The following is a 17,218-nucleotide window of genomic DNA, read 5'->3' on the forward strand; positions in this document are numbered from 1 at the left end:
TCCTGGGATAGGTCGCATCAGGCCCTGGGGACTTAGCTACATCAATGTTTTTCAAGATACCCAACACTTGCTATTCTGAATGTCGACATGCCATAGAGAATCAACAAACTCCTTTCTAAACCCTACTGTCATCCATGTCTTTGTCCTTGGTGAATACCAATGCAAAGTATTTATTTTCCCTGTTTCCCCACCAATGCCATCCTTTATCCTTGTGTGGATTTACCCTTTCCCTCGTTACCCTCTTGCTCCTAATATAGCTATGCAATGCCTCGAGATTCTCTTTAATCCTACTTGTCAAGGACATTTCTTGGCCTCTGCTGGCCCTCCTAATTTCTTTTTTTAAGATGCTTTTTGCTTCCTTTATCCCCCTAAAGAGCATGGTTTGATTTAATTTCCTAGACCGTACGTGCGTTTCCTTTATCTTAAGTTAGAACATTTCTCATCTTCCAGGCTTCCCAAATCTTGCAGTTGTTATCTTTCATCATTGGAGGAACATGTTGGTCCTGAATTCTGATCAACTGACTTTTAAAAGATTCCACATATCAGATGTGGATTAACCTTAAACTCAATCTAGATGAGGTAACAGTTCTTGGCTGACTGGAGGGAGAAAACTGCAAGGGTAGACTTCTGATAAGGGGAAGGGATGGGAACGGGATGTAAGTATTACATGCTAAGACTATCTGAAGCTTATATATCTGAAGACATAATAAAATGTGGGAATCTGGATTCACCTCCTCTCCCCAATCACATTTTCTTCTGTGGTCACAGTCCCACCACAGACAGTGACCTCAGGGAGGGCTACTGGACTTATGGTGACCACCGTCTCTTCCATGAAATGAGGACCTGTAGCTTAGGTGGCTGCCAACAGTGGCATTGTGGCATTCTACCCTCTCATAAATTGTGTGAGAGTCACAGTGTGTGGTGTAAAGTGGGTGACGTGCTTTGCCTGATTGAATAGTTAACAGTTGTGTACAAGCTCTAGGATGTGAACGTATGGATTTGTGGCTGCACTCAGTGTGTGAGGGAAAGCGAAGAAGTCAACATGAGGCTTGATCAAAGAATGTTGACTGGAGAGCATTGGAAAATAGATGAATGAAGTGTGGCTAGGCTTGTGATTCAGTGGCAAGGATGTTGCAGTTGAAGATGATTTCATTGACAATAAACTCTCACATTAGATAATTAAATCTCTTGCTGCACTGCTTATGTATCATAACATCCTTACAATGTGGAACCAGGCCATTTGTCTCATTGAACCAACACTGACACGGGTGGCACGGTGGCACAGTGGTTAGCACTGCTGCCTCACAGCGCCAGAGACCCGGGTTCAATTCCTGCCTCAGGCGACTGACTGTGTGGAGCTTGCACGTTCTCCCCGTGTCTGCGTGGGTTTCCTCCAGGTGCTCCGGTTTCCTCCCACAGTCCAAAGATGTGCAGGTCAGATGAATTGGCTATGCTAAATTGCCCGTAGTGTTAGGTAAGGGGTAGATGTAGGGGTATGGGTGGGTTGCGCTTCGGCGGGGCGGTGTGGACTTGTTGGGCCGAAGGACCTGTTTCCACACTGTAAGTAAGCTAATCTACCCACCCTCCGAAGCGCACCCACCCTCCTACCCTATCCCCATAACCTAGCTCATCCACCTAGCCTCCACATCCCTGGATACAATGGACCAATTTAGCACGGCCAGTTCACCGAATCTGCACATCTAGAGTCCTTTGTGCTTGTCAGGAGAGTATCTTGTTCACCTGTGAGAAAAGTTATTTTCCTGATCACTTCCCTCAGGAGGACCTTACATAGATTCAGAAACTAGGAACAGGAGTAGGCCATTTGGCCCTTCAAGCCTGCTCTGCTATTCAATATCATCATGGCTGATTGCCGTACTGTGCACCGTATTCCCAATTTCAATCTATACCTTTTGATCCCTTTCATCCTATGAGCTACACTGAGCGCCTTCTTGAACACATTCGATGTCTTGGCCTCAACTGCTTTCTGTGGACGGTATTTCCATAGGCTGACCACTCTCTGGGTGAAGAAATTTCTCCTCATCTCAGCCTTAAATAGCCTTATCCTGTATCCTTACACTGTGACCACTAGGTCACTTGGAACGTTCTTCCTGTCAAGTCCTATTAGAATTTTATAGCTTTCTATGAGATTCACCCCCTCTCCCAAATCCCATCCCTCTCATTCTTTTAAACTCCATTGGATATAACCCTGACTGATTCAGTCTTTCTTTATCAAGAAGATCTGGGAGCCTGCTCCTTCTGATGTGGCATCATCTCCACAGCTAATAGCATGCATCTCTAATGCCCAAGCATTGCTGCTTTAGTTGGCTGGATGGCTAGTTTGTAATGCACAGCACTGCAACCCATGTAGGTTCAATCCCCATCACCAGCTGAGGTTTCCATGAAGGACTGTCCTTCTCAATCTCTCTCCTTGCCTGAGGTGTGATAACCCTTGGGTTAAACAAGAACCTTTATACAAGAACACAATTAAAACCACTATCTGAATACAAATAAATACTTAACTATACACAATTAACACTTAAAACGGGAGCTTTTTTATCTCATTGTAATCCCAGTACAGCCTTTATAATTCCATTCAATCTGTAATGTTGACAAAAGATTATATATTTTTTAAATTGCTCAAACATGTGTATGAGGCATGTGATGTGTACTTCGTTGTTCTGACATTTCAGCAGCTGATCCCATTATGTATCATACCGAAAGATGATAACCTTGGGAAACTAGCTAACTAGACAGATGCCACAGCACTACCTCATCAAATGAATTATATATCTGCATTTTGCTACTTACTTATTATGTGTACTTTTTCATTCCTCTCCCCCGTTCCTCCTGACAGATTGCATGGGCTACTGTTGCATAGATACAGATGGAGATTTTGTACCTTACCTGTCAGTCAGTGTGAACTTGAGCAGTGAGTACTTTATCTTTGGTGGCATTGTACTTCCAAGTGAGGTTTTGTCATTAAAGACCATCCACATATGAACATAGTATCCAGAGTTGAGACATTTTCTTTTGTTTAGCAAGGGGAGGCCAATACCATTTCTAATAATAGACTGACCTGGCTACTCATTATATTTAATTGGTTCCTTTTAGAATTAAGTTGAACTGTACAAATGTGCTTTAAAATTTAAAAAATCAGCGTACATCATTTGATTGCATTGTCAGTGCAGGTTTATCTGTCAGAAGCAATTTAGGTTAGGATTGAAAAGTTAATGTTTCTGTAGCATTTGTAATGGAACAGTGAGTTAAAGCTGTACTGCTCCACCCCCAATGTCACTTGTAAGCCTCTGTTGATCCTATCCAGAGGACATGATTTGGAGATGCCGGTGTTGGACTGGGATGTACAAAGTTAAAACTCACACAACACCAGGTTATAATCCAACAGGTTTAATTGGAAGCACGCTAGCTTTCGGAGCGATGCTCCTTCATTAGGTGACTATCACCTGATGAAGGAGCGTCACTCCAAAAGCTAGCGTGCTTCCAATTAAACCTGTTGGACTATAACCTGGTGTTGTGTGATTTTTAACTCTATCCAGAGGAGGAAGTGAGAGATGGTCCCTAAGGCAGTATCACCTAAGCAATAGGTGAGAAAAAGACCTCCTGGCCAGTAGTCAGAGACAGCTAGATTCATTGGAATTGTTCTTGTTAGACTACTGAGAAAGGAGCTTGCTGTTTGGTGATTCTCTAGCATGTGGTTAGATTCTTTTCTATTCATAAATTTTAGCATAGTAGATAAATTATGGTAATGTTAATAAAATATATCGCAAGTGAGTAATATTATCAAACATCATCAAGGATGGCAGTTCAGGTAATGTGTCAAGACTGCAGTATGTGGGAGCTACTGGATACTATTCCGATCTAGGGTAAACCTGTCTGTAGCTTTGACTCAGAATTCAAATTATGATTTTGAGGCTGAATGATCAATTCTGCAATGTGTTCTTTGCACTAGGATGCAATCACACTACCTAGGATAGATAATTCAGGGACAGGAGGGTGTGATTGTGAGCAAGGCAGGTAAAGGAAGAAGGTTCAGTGTCTGTGATTTTCCAAAAGGCTTGAAGTCCTCTCAGCCTGAGAGATGAGAGTGGGGCTTCAGGTTGGATGTGCAAAGTGACCATGGCAGAGGACGCTGAGGAGGGGGCATGGGGATTGGGGGGGGGGGGGGGGGTTGGAATTTGATTGAAGTATACAAAATAATGAGAGGTACACACTAACTAGATCATGAGAATTTTTTTCCCCATGGCAGACGTGTCTGAGGCCAGAGGGCATTGATTTAAGGTGGGGAATAAGTGGCTCAGAGTAGACCTGGGAAAAAAAACAATATTTCCTGCTGAGAATGGAATGAAATGTGGTAACTGAGAGGGCGGTGGAGTCAATGTACTCTCACAACATTTAAGAAGTGTCTGGATGAGCACTTAAATTTCCAGGGCATAGTAGGCTATGGACCAAATACAGGGAACTGGGATTTGTGTTGTTTTTTATTTGTTGATTGTCACATTTTTGGAGGGCCTGTTTCTATGCTGCATGACTCTATGACTTTAAATGCTGGCTTAGCCAGTGACCCCCCTATCCTATGAAAGAATACAAAAGAGGTGTGATATGGAATTACTGCTTAAAATGAGTGGAAACAGATTTAATAATATCTTTCAAGCAGGAATTGAATAAATACTTGAAGGGGGAAATAATTTTGAGTATGGGGAAAGATAAAGACATTAATACTAATTGAATGGGTTTATTATAGAGCTGCTACAGGGGAGTCAGTTAGCTTGATTAGCTGGATCGCCAGTTTGCAATGCAGACTGACACTAACAGTGTGGGTTCAAATCCCACAGTTGCTAATGTAAGTATGAACGATTCTCCTTTTCAACCTCTCCTGTCACCCAGGGTGTGATGATTCTTAGGTTAACCCACCACTGGTTGACTCTCTCGCCAATGAGAGTCCAGCTCTACCATCAGACTGTGTCAACTTTGCCCTCACAGATAGGATAGGTGAAAGAGGTCCTTCTGAACGATATGATTCTATTTCTAGGATTTGTTTTCAGTTCACACGGCTGCTAATAACATGAAGAAAGGTGTTTGATTGAATTAGTATGTGTCTTATCATTTTCATGCCTAGCTGCTTGCTCATTGAATCTGACAGAAGATCAATGTAAATGTGTAAGCTGCTGCATCTCATTTTCCTTGCAGGAGTGACATTATAGGAGAAAGTGAGGACTGCAGATGCTGGAGATCTGAGTCGAGAGTGTGGTGCTGGAAAAGCACAGCAGGTCAGGCAGCATCCGAGGAGCAGGAGAATCGATGTTTCGGGCATAAGTCATGCATCAGGAATGAGGCTTGTGGGCTGGGGGGCTGAGAGATAAATGGCAGGGGGGGGGTGGGGTTAGAGGGGGGAATGTAGCTGAGAATGTGATAGGTAGATGAAGGTGGTGGAGAAAGTGCTAGGTTGGAGAAAAGGGTGGAGCGGATAGATGGGAAAGATGATGGACAGGTCAAGAGGGCGGTGCCGAGTTGGAGGCTTGGGACTGGGATAATGTGGAGGGAGGGAAAATGAGGAGAATAAGTGACATAATGGAAGATAGATAATAGCAGAAAGAACCACATTAAAAAAAATCATAATTAGCATCCGGTGACTAAAGTATGAACCGACATGATGTTACACCCATTCTCAGACTCTTCCTCCCATTTGTTATCTGAGACTGTGAGGTTCCCAACACCAACACCAAGCTGCAGTTCTGTAGTTAAATCAATGTAAATTTAAGAATCTGCTGTGATGTTGAGGCACCAAAAAAGTATTAACATGTTAGTGCATGATAACAATAATACCAAATTAATAAATAGGTGGACAGTTTCTCCTTTTCTGCTCACATTTTGATTTCCTTTTGAAATGTTGAGTGGTACTGGATTGTGGTTTCACAGATGCCATCCAGCTTTTGATAACAGTCCACGCGGTTCCTTTCATGTCTCTGTTTAGCCATTCCTGCAGTGACAAGTCACCTACATGATCAGACTACAAGCTCAACATATACCCAAGGGCAGATACAACTCGCACGTACATTTCAGGATTTCCACTGGACATTTATGATGGGCATCCCTCTCAGCAAGCAGCTAAGTGGGGTTGTGGTACTCGCTAAGTGGTAGGTTATACTTATGAAGTTTTTGCCTAATTCAGAATGACACCTCAGCCATCCACAAAATCAGTGTGTTAAAATAGCTGCAGGACAGAAAATGAGCAGAACTTAAGCGGCTGGTATTTTAACCCCAGTCTATATTGTATTTTACAGGCAGAGAAATAAAATTTATTTGGAATATAGGGACAGGAATATTTACTTCATTTCTTCAAGACTGTTCTGTCACTGAAGTAGATTGTGATTGCTCTTGTATGTTAATTCTACCTTTGTTCCATTTCTTTTGAAGGGCAATTTGTTGCTTTCGATGTTGAAAGTTTCAATTGATCAGGCATGCTCAGCATTTGGGGCGGCAGTGCCCGGGTTTTCACTATCTTTTGTGTGAAAAGTGCTTTCTAATTTTATTTTTAAGCACCCTTATCTTCAAGTCCTTTCTCAGAACCAGAGACCTTGCCATCCTTATTGTGAACTTCACCTGATAAGAGTTCAGTTCACTCACATTCTCTGTTCCTTGGTGTTCCAGTGTACACAGTTTACTGTACTTTTTATGTTAGTGCTGGCTGCAAATTTAATCATGGAAAATAGTCAAAATACAGCTCATATTTCTTCGAGATTGACTGTGTCATCATTAGTTTGATCTCTTAATACGGCTGGTCTGGACTTTTCTGAACAGAAGGATACAAAGCTCATGTTAGGAAGAAATTCCATCCAGGTTGTCAGTTGCTGAGAATTACTGGTTGGGCCCATCCTGGAACTGAGAATAAACAAAATATTTCTTGTTTAAGTCATCTAGAATGAACTGAAATGGTCCATAGTTTTAATTCATTATTGAAATCCACGAAAGTAAGAAGCACTACATATATGCTTCTAAAGGTTCCCACTCTCCCCGCTCCCCCCCCACCACCACCCCCAGCTTCTAATGCTCTAGTGAAAGCAATCAAGTTTATCCAACCTCTCCCGATAGCTAATACACTCCAATCCAAGTAACATCCAGGTAAACCTGTTTTGCAACGTCTGTAAAGCCTCCACATCCTTCCTGTAGTGTGGCGACCAGGGCAGTGCATGATACACCAAATCTGGCTGAACTAAAGTCTTACACAGCTGTAACATGACGTGGCAACTTTTATACTCAGTGCCCCAACCGATGAAGGCAAACCATGTATCTTCTTTACCATCTTATCCACTTGTGTTGCCATTTACATGGAGCTATGTACTTGCACCCCAAGCTCTCTCTCTATGTCAATGCTGCTAAGGATCCTGCCGTTTGCTGTATGCATTCCTCTTGCATTTGACCTCCCAAAATGCATCACCTCACACTTGTCTGGATTAAACTCTGACTGCCATTTCTCCACCTAACTTTCCAACTGATATATATCCTGATGTATCCTTTGATAACCTTCCTCACTATCCAGCAATTTTCATGTTATCTGAAAACTTTCTAATCAGATCACTTACATTTTCATCTAAGTCATTTATATGCATGACAAACAATAGAGGTCCCAGTACTAATCGTTGCAGAACATCACTGGTCACAGACTTACAGTCAGAAAATCGCCCCTCTATGATTACTCTCTGTCTTCTATGACCAACCAAATTTGTATACAATTTACAAACTCACCATGGCTCTCATAAGATTTAATCTTCTGAATCAGCCTACCATGAGGGAGCTTGTCGAACACATTAGGAAAGTCCATGTAGACAACATTCACTGCCTTACCCTCATCGATCATTTATCAATTCCTCAAAAAAAGCACATTCAAATTTGTGAGACAAGACCTTCCCCACACAAAGCCATGCTGACTATCCCTAATAAGTCAATTCTTTTCCAAATGTGACTACATCCTATACCTAAGCATCTTCTTCAATAAATTCCCTACCACTGATGTGAAGCTCATTTGCCTATAATTTCCTGAATCATCCCTGTTGCACTTCTTAAACAAAAGAACAACATTTGCTATTCTCTACTGTTCTTGGACCTCACATGTGGTTAAAAAGAATATAGAGATATCTGTCAAGGCCCAGGCAATCTCCTCCCTTGAGTCCCTCAATTTGAAGAAGATTCAGTTGTAATGTTCAACAGAGAACTAGATAAATCTTTAACAAGGAATATAGATGCTGAGCTGCCTGTGTTGGACTGGGGTGGGGGACAAACTTAAAAATCACAGAACACCAGATCATAGTCCAACAAGTTTATTTGGAAGCACTAGCTTTCGTAGTGCTGCTGCTTTGAAGGAGCAGTGCTCCGAAACCTTGTACGTCCAAATAAACCTGTTAGACTATAACCTGGCGTTGTGTGATTTTCAACTAAAGGAATATAGATGCATAGTAATAGGGATAGCACCAAGGGAATGGAGCTAATTGGATGGCTTTTCAAAGATTTTGCATCATTCTGTGAAATCAAATCTGCCCACTCTTTCAGCATTCTCAAAGTCACATCAATATAATTGCCAGTTGTTGTATAATAGTTGTTTCACCTGCTGCTTTGCAATAAAGCTAATAAACCTGAATTGAAAGAGTAAAACCTGTAAGTGCATAGCTTCTTCCATGCCCTCAATATATTGAAAAACACTTTACAGCCAATCTTTTAAAATGTCATCTCTGTTGCCTTGTAGGATAAAGTGGTGATTTATAAACAGCAAGATCCCTCAGATACCATAACATTAAAGACTGTATAATCCCTTTCATTGTCAAACACCTGGAAAATTCCTATTTTTTTTATATATAGTGCCAAGTATGCTTTCCTGAGTGCGCAGCTCAATGCTTAGTTTAATAGCTGAAATGTTAAAGCACAGTGGGAGTGTAAAGCAGATTATGTTGAATTTGCTGCCTATGAATTGAATGAATTGAATTGAATTTATTGTCACGTGTACCAAGGCACAGTGAAAAGCTTTGTCTTGCGAGTAATACAGGCAGATCACAGAGTTAAGTAGCATAGACAAGTAAATAATAGGTAAACAGTAGCAAAAACAAAAACACAGGTACAGGCGAATGTTAAGAGTTTGTGAGTTCATTCAATATTCGAATAACAGTAGGGTAGAAACTGTTGCAAAACCAGCTGGTGCGTGTGTTCAGGCTTCTGTACCTTCTCCCCAATGGTAGAAGTGGTAGAAAAACATTGCCAGAGTGGGATGGATCTTTGAGAATGCTGGCGGCCTTTCCTTGACAGTGGGCCTGGTAGATGGATTTTATAGATACAATTCATGCTGATTTTCTTTTACATTGACTTCAGTAGAAAGGCTAACCACATAGTTGTGTTCAAAATGATGGCTGAAAAATTCCACAATGTATTGGACAAAGTCATAGCAGAATAATTGGAAATGAAATTTTGCACAATCAACCATTGATGCTGCTTATCCATTAAGATGCAGAAGCCTTGATACCACACTTGTCAAATCTACTGTTGCCAATTTTGCACCCTCATCTGTGCCTCATCTGAATTACGGCTTGAATAACTTTCTACATTGTAATTAACTTCGACCTAACACATGTTTTGTTTGTGCATGTTACTGAATGTCTTACTCAAGCTGCTATCATCTCTGCTTTTCAGCTATCATGTACGTTATGGGAGCATTAGGTCCTGCAGCAGGATACCTTCTAGGGGGAGTATTGATTGGCTTCTACGTAGACCCCAGGGCCATAGTTCAGATTGACCAGAGTGACCCACGCTTTATTGGAAATTGGTAAGAACAACTTTGATTTTCATGAATTCCTCTGAATGTGCTGTTTCTCGTCTACATTGTGTAACCCTGTCCGCCAAGTAGATTGGTGATAAATACATATTCACCACAAGATCAATCACTCATTGTTCTTAACTAGCTATGATTTAGTTGGTTAGCTTGGCTGGCTGGATGGCTAGTTTGAAATACAGACTGACACATGCAGTATATGTTAAATTCTCACAGCAGCTGATGCTAATATGTGCTCTCCAACATAACCTCTTCCCTTGCTTGAGGTGTGGTGAGTTAATGCCCACCCCATGCTCTCTTGATCAAGAGAGCAGCCTTACGTCTGGTAAGGCGATGGTGAGTTTACCTTTTAATTCCATGGTATGGACTTAAGTTTCAGCAGTAAACATGAGAATCATCTGCACATCAAATGACCTGATGGATATTACTTTAGAAAAGGAAAGAAAATGAGAAGCCAAATAGAATGGGATAGATGCAAGGTGTTGCATTTTTGTAAGATGAACAAAGGTAGGATTTATAAAGTTAATAGTAGGGCCCTGGGAGTGTTGTAGAATAGAGAAATCGAGGTGTTCTTCCTCCAGGCGTCTGGTGGTGAGGGAGCGGCGGTGAAGGAGGCCCAGGACCTCCATGTCCTCGGCAGAGTGGGAGGGGGAGTTGAAATGTTGGGCCACGGGGCGGTTTGGTTGATTGGTGCGGGTGTCTCGGAGATGTTCCCTAAAGCGCTCTGCTAGGAAGCGCCCGGTCTCCCCAATGTAGAGGAGACCACATCAGGAGCAAAGGATACAATAAATGATATTAGTGGATGTGCAGGCGAAACTTTGATGGATGTGGAAGGCTCCTTTAGGGCCTTGGATAGAGGTGAGGGAGGAAGTGTGGGCACAGGTTTTACAGTTCCTGCAGTGGCAGGGGAAAGTGCCAGAATGGGAGGGTGGGTCGTAGGGGTGTGTAGACCTGACCAGGTAGTCATGGAGGGAATGGTCTTTGCGGAAGGCGGAAAAGGGGTGGGGAGGGAAATATATCCCTGGTGGTGGGGTCTTTTTGGAGGTGGCGGAAATGTCGGCGGATGATTTGGTTTATGTGAAGGTTTGTAGGGTGGAACACTTCAACCCCAGGGCATCAATGTGGACTTCAACAGCTTCCTCATTTCCCCTTCCCCCACCTCATCCTAGTTTCAAACTTCCAGCTCAGTTACTGTCTCCTTGACTTGTCCGACCTGCCTATCTCCTTTTCTATCTATCCACTCCACCCTCTCGTTCTTGACCTATCATATTCATCTCCTCCCCCACTCACCCATTGTACTCTATGCTACTCTCTCCCCACCCCCACCCTCCTCTAACTTATCTCTCCATGCTTCAGGCTCACTGCCTTTATTCCTGATGAAGGGCTTTTGCCCGAAACGTCGATTTCGCTGCTCGTTGAATGCTGCCTGAACTGCTGTGCTCTTCCAGCACCACTAATCCAGTATTTGCTTTCCAGCATCTGCAGTCATTGTTTTTACCTTTTTGCATCAGAGGTAGACAGGGTGGTGAAGAAGGCATTCAGCACACTTGCCTTCATTGGCCAGAGCATTGGGTATAGGAGTTTGGACATCATTTTGTAGTTGTACAGGGCATTGGTGAGGCCACTTTAGGAGTACTGTGTGCAGTTCAGGTTGCCCAGCTATACGAAGGATAGGATACGAAGGAACTTGAAGAGGGTGCAGAAAAGATTTATAAGGATGTTACTGGAATTGGAGGGTTTGAGTTATAAGAAGAGCCTGGAAAGGCTAGGACGTTTTTCCCCAAATCGTTGGAAGTTGAGGGTTATGGAGGTTTATAAAATCATGAGGGAAATAGATAAGCTGAATAGCAAAGGCTTTTTCCCCAGGGTAGGACCTTTCAAAACTAGAGGGCATAGTTTTAAGGTGAGAGGATAAAGATTTAAAAGGGACCCAAGGAGCAACTTCTTTCACACAGAGGGTGATTTGTGTGTGGAATGAATCTCTAGAGGAAATGGTAGATACAGGTACAGTTACAACATTTAAAAGACATTTGGATAAGTACATGAATAGGAAAGGTTTGGAGGGATATGGACCAAATGCAGGCAGGTGGTACCAGTTTAGTTTGGGAACATGGTTGGCATGGATGAGTTGGACTCAAGAGTTTGTTTCTATGCTGTATATCTCTATGACACCATGACTGTATGAAGTATCCTAACTCCCAAAAGCTATTTGGCAAAGTTTTACACAAAGGACTTTTAAATTACCTCAGGTTGGAATTTAGAGTAAGCCTTGAAAATTAGGAACAGGTTGAAAGGTAGGGAGCAATAAGTAATAGTGAAAGGATTTATATCAATCCTGTGTTGGGTATCTCAGAGCTCACTGTTGCAGTCGCTACCACTTTTACTTTAAGTTAATGGCTTAAATTCAGGAACTTAATATAAAGTGGTTAAATTTTAAAGTCATACCAAAATAGGAGCAGCAATTTATTCAGAGACAGCTTCAAAGCTGCTCTATGGTTGGCTGGTGAAAGCCACAATGACTTTTGCTCACAGCCTTTAATGAACGTTGTAACCAAGCAATCTGCTCACCATAGCCCAGTCTGTATAATTAAGGAAGGATATTTCTAGCTTCTGGACTGTGCCTCTCTTGCTTAATCAGAAGAACAGTTTAAGATTGAAATAGACCATAACAGTGTTAATTAATGGCAGAATCAAGCTATTTGGTCCATCTAATCTGCTCTGCCATTCGATCATAGCTGATGTGTTTCTCAACCCCATTTTCCTGCCTTCTTCCCATAACCCTCGATCCTCTTACTAATCAAGATGCTATCCATCTCTGTCTTAAATGCACTCAATGCCTTGGGCTCCACAGCTCTTTGTTGTAATGAGTTCCACAGATTCACCACCCTCTGGCTGAAGAAATTCTTTCTCATCTGTTCTAAAGGGTCACCCATCACCCTGAGGCTGTGCTCTAGAGTCCTAGTCTCTCCACATCCACTCTATCCAGGCCTCTCAGTATTCTGTAACTATCAATGAGATCAGCCCCTACCCCTCATCCTTCTAAACACCATTGAGTACAGACCCAGAGTCCTCAACCGCTCCTGTTATGGCAAGCCCTTCATCCCTGGACCATTCTTGTGAACCCTGTCTGTATCCCATCCAATGTGAGCACTCCCTTCCGAGATACAGGGCCCAAACCTGCTGACAGTGTTCTAAATGCGGTCTGACCAGAGCCTTATACAGCCTCAACAGTACACCTCTGCTCTTATATTCTAGCCCTCTTGAACTGAGCGTTCACATGGCAGTTAGTAAGAAGAATGTAACCTGAACCTGCATGTTCAGAGAAGCCTGAACTAGGACTCTTAAGTCCCCATGTGCTTGAGATTCCTGAAGAAGGACTGATGCCCGAAACGTCGATTCTCCTGTTCCTTGGATGCTGCCTGACCTGCTGCGCTTTTCCAGCAACACATTTTCAGCTTGAGATTTCTGAAACCTTCCTTCATTTAGAAAATGGTCTACACCTCTATTCTTTCTACCAAAGTGCATAACCTCACACTTTCCCACATTGTATTCCATTTGCAACTAATCAACTCTCTAGCTTGTCCAAGTCCTTCTGAAACCTCCCTGCTTCAGCACTACCTGTCCCTCCCCCTATGTTTGCATTGTGTGCAAACTTAACAACACTGTCCTCAGTTACTTGTTCAGACTGTTCATGTACAACCTGAATAGTTATGGTTCCATCACTGACTCCAGTGGAACTCCACTAGTCACCAGCTGCCATCTTGAAAAAAACCCTTTATTCCCACTCTCAGCCTTCTGCCAGTCAGCCAATCCTCTATCCACACCAGTACCTTGCCCCTAATACTAAGAGCTCTTATCTTATTTTGCAACATCCTGTGTGGCACTTTGTCAAAGTTCTGAAATTACAAATAAATCAATCCATCGGCTTTCCTTTATCTGACTTGCTTATTATCTCCTCATAAAATTCTAGCAGTTGCGTCGGGCTTGACCTCTCCTTGGCAAGCCATGCTGACTCAGCCCCATTTTACCACACACTTCCAAGTATTTCACAATCTCATTCTTAATAATGGACACTAAAATCTTACCAATGACTGAGGTCACAGTAACTGGCCCATAACTTCCCATCTTCTACCTCTCTCCCTTCTTAAACGAGGGTGTTGCATTAGCCATTTTCCAGTCCTCTGAGACCCTCTCTGACTTCAATGATACCAGATAGATTACCACCAATGCCTTTACAATCTCCTCATCTTACTCCTTCAGAACTCTAGGCTGTAATTCATCCAATCCGGGTGATTTACCCACCTCCTGACCTGTCAGCTTCCGCAACACCTTCTCCTCAGTGATGGCCACTACACTCACCTCTGCCCCAATTCGCTTGAAGATCTAGTATGCTAATTGTGTCTTCTATTGTGAAATCTGATGCAAACTGCCTATTCAACTCTTTTGCCATTTCTTTTTTCCCCATTACTACTTTTCCAGTGGTCCAATGCCCAGTGGGCCTTTCGTAGAATCCCTACAGTGTGGAAGCAGACCATTTGATTCGTTGAATTCACACTGACCCACCAAAGGGCATCCCCTGTAACCCTGCATTTCCCATGGATGACCCACCTAGCCTGCACATCCCTGGACACCAAGGGTAATTTCCCATGGCCAATCCACCTAACCTGCACATCTTCGGCTTGTGGGAGGAAACCGAAGCACCTGTGGGAAACCCACGCAGACCCAGGGAGGATGTGCACGCTCCACACACATAGTGGAATTGAACCCAAGTCCTTGCCGCTGTGAGACAGCAGTGCTAACCACTGAGCCACGTTGCCACCCACATGCCTCTCCATGCCCTCACGTGCCTCCATGCCTCCCTCTTACCTTTATACAACTTTTTAAAACAATCATGCGGTCTGCTTTTATATTACTGGCTAGATTAACTTATATTTCATCTTCTGCTGCCTTATTCATTTTTTTGTTATTGTCTGCTGGTTTTTAAAGGCTTACCAATTCCCTTGATTCCTACTAATCTTCCCACTTCCCTTGTCAGCTCGGGTTGCCTTGTCCTCCCCTAGGAAATGTCACCTGGGCTGCGGAGGAACTTGGAGTGAGACGGGAAATATCCAGTTGTTATGACGCATGTAGGTACCAAAGGTATCAAGAGAAAGAGGAAAGAGGTGCTGCTGAGGGAATATGAACAGCTAGGGGCTGAATTAGAAAGCAGAACCAAACCTGTACTGCGCTCTGAAATACTACCTGAGCTATGACCAAATTGGCATGGGTTGAACAAGATTTGAACGTGGCTCAAAGATTGGGGTGTGAGAAACAAGTTTGAATTCATAAAATATTGACACTGGTACTGGGGAATGTGTGAGCTCTTCTGATGCGCTGGATGAATCATCTGGATAGGATTAATTATGGTGGGGGAGTGCTGGTGGGTTCAATTGTATGAACATAGAACATAGAACATGGAAGAATACAGCGCAGTACAGGCCCTTCGGCCCTCGATGTTGCGCCGATCAAAGCCCACCTAACCTACACTAACCCACTATCCTCCATATACCTATCCAATGCCCGCTTAAATACCCATAAAGAGGGAGAGTCCACCACTGCTACTGGCAGGGCATTCCATGAACTTACGACTCGCTGAGTGAAGAACCTACCCCTAACATCAGTCCTATATCTATCCCCCCTTAATTTAAAGCTATGCCCCCTTGTAATAGCTGACTCCATACGTGGAAAAAGGTTCTCACTGTCAACCCTATCTAACCCCCTAATCATCTTGTACACCTCTATCAAGTCACCCCTAAACCTTCTTTTCTCCAATGAAAACAACCCCAAGTGCCTCAGCCTTTCCTCATAGGATCTTCCTACCATACCAGGCAACATCCTGGTAAACTTCCTCTGCACCCATTCCAGTACCTCCACATCCTTCCTATAGTATGGCGACCAAAACTGCACACAATATTCCAGATGCGGCCGCACCAGAGTCTTATACAACTGCAGCATGACCTCAGGACTCCGGAACTAAATTCCTCTACGAATAAAAGCCAGTACGCCATATGCCTTCTTCACTGCACTATTTACCTGGGTGGCAACTTTCAGAGATCTGTGTACATGGACACCAAGATCCCTCTGCTCTTCCACACTACCAAGTATCCGACCATTAGCCCAGTACCCCATCTTTTTGTTACTCTTACCAAAGTGAATCACCTCACACTTAGCTACATTGAACTCCATTTGCCACCTTTCTGCCCAGCTCTGCAGCTTCTCTATATCCCGCTGTAACCTGCCACATCCTTCCTCACTGTCTACAACTCCACCGACTTTCGTATGGAAAAAGATAAAGGGGGAGGACTCAGCAGAGGTTATTCAAGTTTCCAGAACAATTACTAGGACAGAGATTATGGAAAGGGTCAGGCATCGAACTTCAGGCACACTAGATGAGCGGACATCTTTGAGAATGGGGGCAGGACTAAGGGTGTTGCACTTAAATATATGCCTTATACGAAACAAGGCAAGTGAGCTTACAGTGCAGATTGAAATTAGCAGGTAGGATGTAACGCAGAGTCGTGGCTGCAAAGGGGATGAGGGCTGGGAACTAACAATCTGAGGATACATATCCTACCAAGAGGGGACGGGTTGCCTTGTTCATTAGAAGTGAATTAAAATCGATAGCAAGAAGTGATGTAGAATCAGAAGGTGTAGAATCTCTGTGAGGAACGACAAAGGGAAAAAGACCCTGATGGGAGTTATGTGCAGGCCCCATAGCGGTGGTCAGGATTTGGGGAAGAAAATAAATCAGGAGGTAGACAAGGCATATAAGAAAGGCACTATTACAATAATCATGGAGACTTTAATATGCAGGTCAGCTGGGAAAATCAGATTGGTCGGAACTCAGGAAAAGGAAATTGTAGAATGACTATGAGATGGTATTTTGGAGCAGCTCATGGTAGTGCCCACTAGGGAACAGACAATTCGGGATTTAGTGATGTGTAATGTGCTCCTCCACTTTGCTGCTTTTTAAAATTGTCCTCTGCTGGTAAATAAATTCATAGAGTCACAGAGACATACAGCACGGAAACAGACCCTTTGGTCCAACTCATCCATGCTGACCAGATATCCTAAATTAACCTAATCCCAGCATTAAGCCCATAATCCTCCAAACCCTCCCTATTCATGTACCCATGCCTTTTTAGTGTAATTGTACCAGCCTGCACTACTTCCTCTGCCGGCTTATTCCATATATGCATCCTCATCTGCGTGAAATTGTCACTGCTTAGGTCCCTTTTAAATCTCTCCCCTCTCACCCTAAGCCCTTTAGTTTTGGTAACCCCTATCCTGGAGAAAAACCTTGTCTATTCACTCTGACCATGCCCCTCGTGATTTTGTAAACCTCTATAA

The 17,218-nt window shown here is 43.1% G+C and overlaps 1 protein-coding gene across 4 annotated transcripts in view; it reads left to right on the forward strand.

Moving 5' to 3' along the window:
* Window positions 1–17,218, forward strand: part of slco5a1 (solute carrier organic anion transporter family member 5A1) — a 185,498-nt gene that overhangs the window by 88,983 nt on the left and 79,297 nt on the right. For 3 of the 4 annotated variants that reach the window (XM_072571473.1, XM_072571472.1, XM_072571475.1), the window contains exon 2: window positions 9,691–9,823. The exons of the other annotated variant lie outside the window; for it this stretch is intronic. In XM_072571473.1, the coding sequence (XP_072427574.1) occupies window positions 9,691–9,823 (133 nt within the window). The remainder of the gene's footprint in view (window positions 1–9,690; window positions 9,824–17,218) is intronic. 4 annotated transcript variants of the gene reach the window in all.

Source organism: Chiloscyllium punctatum, chromosome 5, assembly GCF_047496795.1.
Source record: "Chiloscyllium punctatum isolate Juve2018m chromosome 5, sChiPun1.3, whole genome shotgun sequence".
NCBI classification, from domain to species: Eukaryota; Metazoa; Chordata; class Chondrichthyes; order Orectolobiformes; family Hemiscylliidae; genus Chiloscyllium; species Chiloscyllium punctatum.